The 7,093-nt window shown below is 46.2% G+C and overlaps 2 protein-coding genes across 3 annotated transcripts in view; one reads left to right on the forward strand and one right to left on the reverse strand.

The window, feature by feature from the left end:
- Positions 1 to 593: 593 nt before the first annotated feature.
- Positions 594 to 1,956, reverse strand: LOC121533567 (transcriptional activator protein Pur-alpha-like). The gene has a single exon (XM_041839632.2). It carries the CDS (start codon positions 1,884 to 1,886, stop codon positions 1,044 to 1,046), a length of 843 nt encoding a protein of 280 aa, XP_041695566.1. The 5' UTR covers positions 1,887 to 1,956; the 3' UTR covers positions 594 to 1,043.
- A 117-nt stretch (positions 1,957 to 2,073) lies between these two features.
- LOC121533556 (pro-neuregulin-2, membrane-bound isoform) overlaps positions 2,074 to 7,093 on the forward strand; it is a 78,370-nt gene continuing 73,350 nt past the window's right edge. For both annotated transcript variants that reach the window (XM_041839609.2, XM_041839618.2), the window contains exon 1: positions 2,074 to 3,953. In XM_041839609.2, the coding sequence (XP_041695543.1) occupies positions 3,545 to 3,953 (409 nt within the window). In that variant the 5' untranslated portion in view covers positions 2,074 to 3,544. The remainder of the gene's footprint in view (positions 3,954 to 7,093) is intronic.

Below are 7,093 nucleotides of genomic sequence, written 5' to 3' on the forward strand. Positions count from 1 at the left end.
TCTGACGTCAGAGAGGATGCGCCCTCGCGGCTCAGCATGCATGTAGCCGCGTGCGCTGATGCGTCTTTTCACGCATCTCGCGCTCCCATCACCGGTTGAGCATCTCGTTTTCCACACCATTACCCCCCCACCAAAAAATAAAACTCGCCCACAGAAAACGTGGGCATTTTAGGATTTAAATACAGCTGATTCACAAAATCATAATTAGTATATCTAGGTTAGCACTTTTTTTCATCTAACCATTGGTCCAAATTTGAATGGACATGGTGCAAAGGGGTTGATATTCAATAGTAAAGATTTTATCCCGTTTAGGCCTATATAGAAGCGCAAAAGTATTTAGACTCTCCTCTCCTCATTTATAAAGACTCCATAATGAAGGCCTATGACATGATAGAAACGATTTTCATCGCTACATTTTCGATCAAATAAAACACTATTACTTTCTCAAATGCCTTTTAAAAAGAGATATAGGCATATTGGCTATTTATTCAGCCTGTGCGTTGCGTTCTGCAGTACACATGAATGGATAGCGCTTTCATTTTTACTTCCTGCGTACCTTATAATAAGAAACTACATCTGATTTCAGATTTTGGTTTGGTTAAGTAATTTATATATTCTCTTTGTGCTGATGTCAAATGTTTATTTACATGGAGATCGTCGTAATTTCCATGTAGGCTTATACCCCGGCTTTTATTTTGTATTTTATTTTTTTTGCACTTTGGAAACCTTTTCGAAATAGCATGGACGTGTGCAAAATCGGTTTGTTTGTTAGAGGAATAAACTCTGTTCATTGTCATTTAAATCAAGTAGGAAACAGTTCATATGTTACAGTTCAAACAGTTATTGATAGCAGCGGCTTACTGTTAAAATGGTTGGTAAGTGGGTGACATCCAGCAATGAGCGACGAGACAGTACTGCCAATCTGACTGTGAAGGTTGTGTGTGGGGTGGTTCCCTTGGAATTCTCTCTTTATATTTTACAGTAAAAGTCTGATTATAAAGTCTTGTTTGTTGTTATTTATTTCTGCTCAAGCCGGTAATCCGTCAATCATCGTCCCCGTCATCACCATGTTGGCCCTCCGGTAGGAGTTCGGAGGCCCGTTTCTCTCTACTCCGCTCCTGGATCTTTCTCATGTCCTCGGCATATTTACAGAACGTGTTGCCGAATTTGGACCACACTTTGCACGGAACAGTGATGGAGTTCCGGTAGGTAGGCTTAACCTCGCTGACCCGCATGAACACTCCGTACTTGTTGGAACCCACGTCGAAGAAAAAGCGCTTGTTGTCAACAGTCAAGGATGTGCCCTCGGGTAGTTCGGCTGGATCCTCGTCCATACCGTAATCATCGATGAGTTTGGCCAAAGCGTCACGGAACTCGATAAGTCCCTGCGCTGGAAGCGCGATTGTCTGGCCTTGTGCGCTTCCCAATCCGGGACCCCGATTAACGGTCTGACGGATCCTGAGGAACCGCCCCCTCTGGTTCTCTTTCAGATCCATGTAATATTTGCGATTCTCTCGCACTAGAAATTCGCTCTTGAGGGCTCGCCGGGGCTCATCCTGCACTATGTCCGGGTTACTCGGGCCCAGCTGGGCGTAATGTTCGATGAAGTCCCCGAGATAGTCGCGGAACTCCACTGCCACTGACATAGAGAGAGTGAGGCGGCTCTTGTTTCCCCCAGCTCCGACCTCCGCTATCTTTAGAAAGCGGCCTTTCGCATTCTGCTTCACATCTAGGTAGAAGCGCTTATTCTGGATGTCGACTCGCTTAGACGCGAGCTCCTCGGTGTCGTGTTGGAGTCTTGCCGCGGCGCCCATCGCGCCCGGAGGCAGCGAGCCGGGGCCTGTGGCCAGCCCTCCGTGGTCACTGCCACTGTCTCTGTCCGCCATGATGCTGCCTCCCTGCTTACCTTCCACCGTCTCCCTCAGCCTGCTGCAACCTCGACTGCCCGTCAACCACTCCGCCGATATCGCGAGAGCTCTACGCTTTAGAAAGGACATGAAAGTAGCCAACTGTAGTTCTGCAGAGGGGTGTGTTCAAGACATACACGTTTGCGCCTAAACTGTGCAGCAGCTGTATAGAATTGAGTAACGTTTCAACTAAATTGAAGCTTTTCATAATGTGTGATGATGCAATGCATAATTATAATGTCCCTGATTTTCATTTCCTATTAGTAATATAACATTCTCATATTGTGAGGGAGGAAAATGCCTTGTGAGCCACCACCATGAAGCTGTGTATGACATAGTGTATGAGCCATCTTTCGTCACACTGTTGGGGGTTTGAGAAGATGCATCCACCTATCCTGTAGAAAGATCACGAGTATCCTTCTGGCACATGTGGCTTCCCCTTTACTTCGATGCTGGCAATCGATATTCTCACATGTGGCCACATGTCTTTTGGTGCAGAAATCTCCAGCCCTGTATGAACATGCCCGCAGGACCCGGTGCCTTTCAATAGGTGAAGCGGCTGTTGGGTATCATTCCGTGGGGGTTGCCTGTTTGGCTTTGGCTGCATAGTAACCAGTGGTTTGGCCAGATTAGACAGAAAGAGTGGTCTCCAACTCACAGGTTGCCGTGCTATAGGCTACTAATGGAGCTATTGAGATTTTCGCAGCGTTAGTCATCGCGCTAGCCGCAGTGTAGCGGTGTCTCTCTATACTTCCTCTCTGAATCGCCAGCCCTGTGGTTCAGTACGCACTCCTCTAATCGTTGGGATTGGTGGATCTTTTTAAACCGAACCGCGACCGAACCATATGCTGCTGCTATCATGGTCGCCCGTGGTTCTGACTCAGGGCGGTTTCTCTGACCAGTGGTCAGTGGTCTGAGGTGAGAGGTGTTGGGTGCGCGGCTCCGGTCATTAGTGTGTTTGCGCAGGAAGTGGTAGCGGACGCCAGTGGCCGGGCAGGTGATGTTTGCTCACGTAAGCCGCTCGTGTTTGAGGGGTGCAGGGGACGAGGCTGGAGGGAGCGCGCTGTTGCATTGCCTAACCGGATAACCAGATAACAGCTATCTTCTGTCCTCTCCGTTTTACCGAAAAGGAATCCAATTTCTACATTTCTAAAGGTGGATCAAAAAGCCGGACCTTGTGTGTGCCTGTCTGTGCGTATTTGTGGGTTTTTTTCTGTGCGCGAAATCTAACATTCGTTTTCCATTATAGAAAGCCAATGCGCCCACCCATGCGATGACATTTGCTGGAGAGAGAGGATAAACTATAGAGGCTTCATGCAGAACCTCTGGTTTCGAGTAGAGGGTCATTTACGAGTCTTGTTTAGCGTTTCAAAAGAAAATAATAGGGTTGAAGGAGGATGCAGCAACCACATTTTTAACCATGCAGAACCGGGCCGTTTCCGGTTCTTAGGCTGGTGTGTCCCCATCTGAAACCGTATGGGGAAAGCGGCAGACACAGATGGCATGGACACTTACGCAAGGTCTGCCGCTCTGCCCTGCTATCGGAGCCTATTCGCAGTCTCCCACTTCAACCCCGCTCCGTCATCCGCGCCCCTCAGCCGCCCCAGCACTGCAGCAACGGAGCCACGGCCGACGGCATGAGGCTTGATCCGGTGCGTTTCTCCATGCTGGTCATCGGGGTCTCTTTCGCCTGTTACGCCCCGAGTCTCAATTCCCTCCAGGACCAGGCATACCGATCCGCCGTGGTCATCGAGGGCGAGGTACGCTCCTCGCCGGAAATCGTCTCTCGGGACCCATACAGTGTGAATGTCAAAGTGCTAGACGTATGGCCGGTGAACAGCGGCGGGCTCGAGCGGGAGCAGCTCGTGACCGTCGGAGACTTCGGTTCCGAGGCCCCGTGCACCACTGTGGAGGAGAACCACAGATATATATTTTTCATGGACCCAACAGGCGAGCCTTTAGTATTCAAGGCATCGTTTGCTCCGCTGGACGCCAGCGGAACGGACCTAAAGAAGGATGTGGAGAGCGTGTTGTGCGAGGACTGCGGTAAGTTTAGGCTTTTATTGGACGCTTTTATTGCACGCTAATGCCCCGGTGATATAAGGAGTCTCCGGACTCCCTGTGTGCGCTTATCGGTGATGATTGACACGGTTAAAATCTCCATGCCCTGGTGACACATAACCAAGACGGCGCGTTTTTTTTCCAGGACATGCATGGATGTGTGAGACAGATTTCCTAGAGACTGTAGTACATTAGGGTACAGGTGAGAGTGATGTAGAATAGGCTATACTGGTGACGAGTGAGACAATTCCCATGTGTAAAGCACATTGATTTGATATGGACAATCCATCAATATGAAAATGATATACCATCTATAGTGTGCATGTTGGTAAGATATTGGCCTGCTTGGCTATGTGGAGTCAAAAGATGGAACATAGATGCTGTACAAAAGCCTCAGTGCTGGCAGGTAAGGATAGTTTAACCAAAGTGTTTGTGTGTGTGTGAAGTATCCCATGTCTGAGAATGAGGTGGACAGGTATCAGAGAGAGAGAGAAAGAGAGAGAGTGAGAAAGAGAGAGAGAGGTATCAGAGAGAGAGAGAGAGAGAGAGAGAGAGAGAGAGAGACAGAATAGGAGGTGAATCTGACAGAATATGACACAGTTTCATTTCAAATACCCATCAGAATTCATTCAGATGGCAGTTTGCTTTCAAACAGTGTGGAGACTGACACCATGTGACAGGAAATAGGGAGACCAACCAGCTAGTCCTAACCGGTTTGTGCTGTTAGATCAGGTGGTGGATATTTAGTCTTTTAGGGCCCTTCACTAAAGATGAGAGGCATGACAATGTTTCAGCACCGTGGACAGCTCATATTCTCTGACCTCTGAGTAGCATCCATCCATTCTCAGTCTGTTTTACTTGTTGTCATGTATGATAGGAGTAAGACAGTGGCCTATTACCTCTTTAAACCATCAGTTACATTATCTGCTATTCTCTGTGACACATTCTCAGGATGTGTCCAAATAGTCTGTAGAACTGAAGCTTTCTTTGCTCAGTTCATCACCTTTGGCATGATGAAACAATACCGGTATGATCAGGGACCGAATGCATCAAGCTTCTCAGAGTAGGAGTACTGATCTAGGATCAGTTTAGCCTTTTATATTACAATGAATAAGGTTACATGGACAGGAAAGACCTGATCCTAGATCAGCACTCCTTTTCTGAGATGCTTGATACATACAGCCCCTGGTCTCTACCTAAGGCTAAGGTCAACATCTTCCTGATAGCGTTTCAGCAACATGGACAGCACACATTCTCTGACCTCTGAATAGGATCCATGATGAGACAGTAAAAAAAGTACAAATTCAACTCATTCTCATTGCCCCCTATGACCAGTAATCTGAAAGGCCTTGATGGATGAGAGGGAAGCAGTTGAGACCTAGCCACCACTTTCACCTATCAGTGCTCATAAAAGAGAAGAGACAACAGGACGCTAGGAGTGTTTGTCTCTGTCAGCTGTGTGCTTCTGTATGGCTGCACCATTCTCTGTCTGCAGCTGAAGTGCTATAGTTGTTATTTAGCTACTTAGTTAGCCACAGAGCAGCTTTAATGTAATATTTTCTTGCTGAGGGAGGGATGACTGTAGTGTAGGTAATCTGCTACTCAGATGCTGCCATCAAAGACCACATTTCCTTGACTCAACAGTGACACAGACTGACTCTTACTCACCACTGGAACCTCATCATGAAAAGTCCCAGATGTACAGAGAGACAGGCTATAATGCTTTGAGTATCTACACAAGTCCCCCCCTCTCTCTCTATCTCTCTCTCTCTCTCTCTCTGTCTCTGTCTCTCTCTGTCTCTCTCTCTCTCTCTCTCTCTCTCTCTGTCTCTGTCTCTCTCTGTCTCTCTCTCGCTCTCTCTCGCTCTCTCTCTTTCTCTCTCTCTGTCTCTGTCTCTGACTCTGTCTCTGTCTGTCTCTCTCTCTCTCTCGCTCTCTCACTCTCTCGCTCTCTCTCTCTCTCTCTCTCTCTCTCTCTCTCTCTCTCTCTCTCTCTCTCAATTCAATTCAATTTCAATTTAAGGGCTTTATTGGCATGGAAAACATATTTTTACATTGCCAAAGCAAGTGAAATAGATAATAAACAAAAATGAAATAAACAATATGAAATTAACAGTAAACATTACACTCACACATGTTCCAAAAGAATAAAGACATTTCAAATGTTATATTATGTCTATATACAGAGTTATAATGATGTGCAAATAGTTAAAGTACAAAAAGAAAAAGAAATAAACATAAATATAGGTTGTATTTACAATAGTGTTTGTTTTTCACTGGTTGCCCTTTTCTTGTGGCAACAGGTCACAAATCTTGCTGCTGTGATTCCACACTGTGGTATTTCACCCAATAGATATTGGAGTTTATCCAAATTGGATTTGTTTTCGAATTCTTTGTGGGTCTGTGTAATCTCAGGGAAGTATGTGTCTCTAATATGGTCATACATTTGTCAGGAAGTTAGGAAGTGCAGCTCAGTTTCCACCTCATTTTGTGGGCAGTGTGCACATAGCCTGTCTTCTCTTGAGAGCCAGGTCTGCCTACGGCGGCCTTTCTCAATAGCAAGGCTATGCTCACTGAGTCTGTACATAGTCAAAGATTTCCTTAATTTTGGGTCAGTCACAGTGGTCAGGTATTTGCCACTGTGTACTCTCTGTAGAGGGCCAAATAGCATTCTAGTTTGCTCTGTTTTTTTGTAAATTCTTTCCAATGTGTCAAGTAATTCTCTTTTTGTTTTCTCATGATTTGGTTAGGTCTAATTGTGTTGCTGTCCTGGGGCTCTGTGGGGTCTGTTTGTGTTTGTGAACAGAACCCCAGGACCAGCTTGCTTAGGGGACTCTTCTCCAGGTTCATCTCTCTGTAGGTGATAGCTTTGTTATGGAAGGTTTGGGAATCGCTTCCTTTTAAATGGTTATAGAATTTAACGGCTCTTTTCTGGCTTTTGATCATTAGCGGGTATCGACTTAATTCTGTTGTGCATGCATTATTTGCTGTTTTACGTTGTACACTGAGGATATTTTTGCAGAGTCTCAATTTGGTGTTTGTCCCATTTTGTGAATTCTTGGTTGGTGAGCGGACCCCAGACCTCACAACCATAAAGGGCAATGGGTTCTATAACTGATTCAAGT

The sequence above is a fragment of the Coregonus clupeaformis genome, chromosome 2 (genome assembly GCF_020615455.1).
Source record: "Coregonus clupeaformis isolate EN_2021a chromosome 2, ASM2061545v1, whole genome shotgun sequence".
Taxonomy (NCBI): domain Eukaryota; kingdom Metazoa; phylum Chordata; class Actinopteri; order Salmoniformes; family Salmonidae; genus Coregonus; species Coregonus clupeaformis.

What these genes read in the sequence shown, in the direction of transcription:
- LOC121533567 (XM_041839632.2), bottom strand. Translation starts at nt 1,886, where the DNA reads ATGGCGGACAGAGACAGTGGCAGTGACCACGGAGGGCTGGCCACAGGC.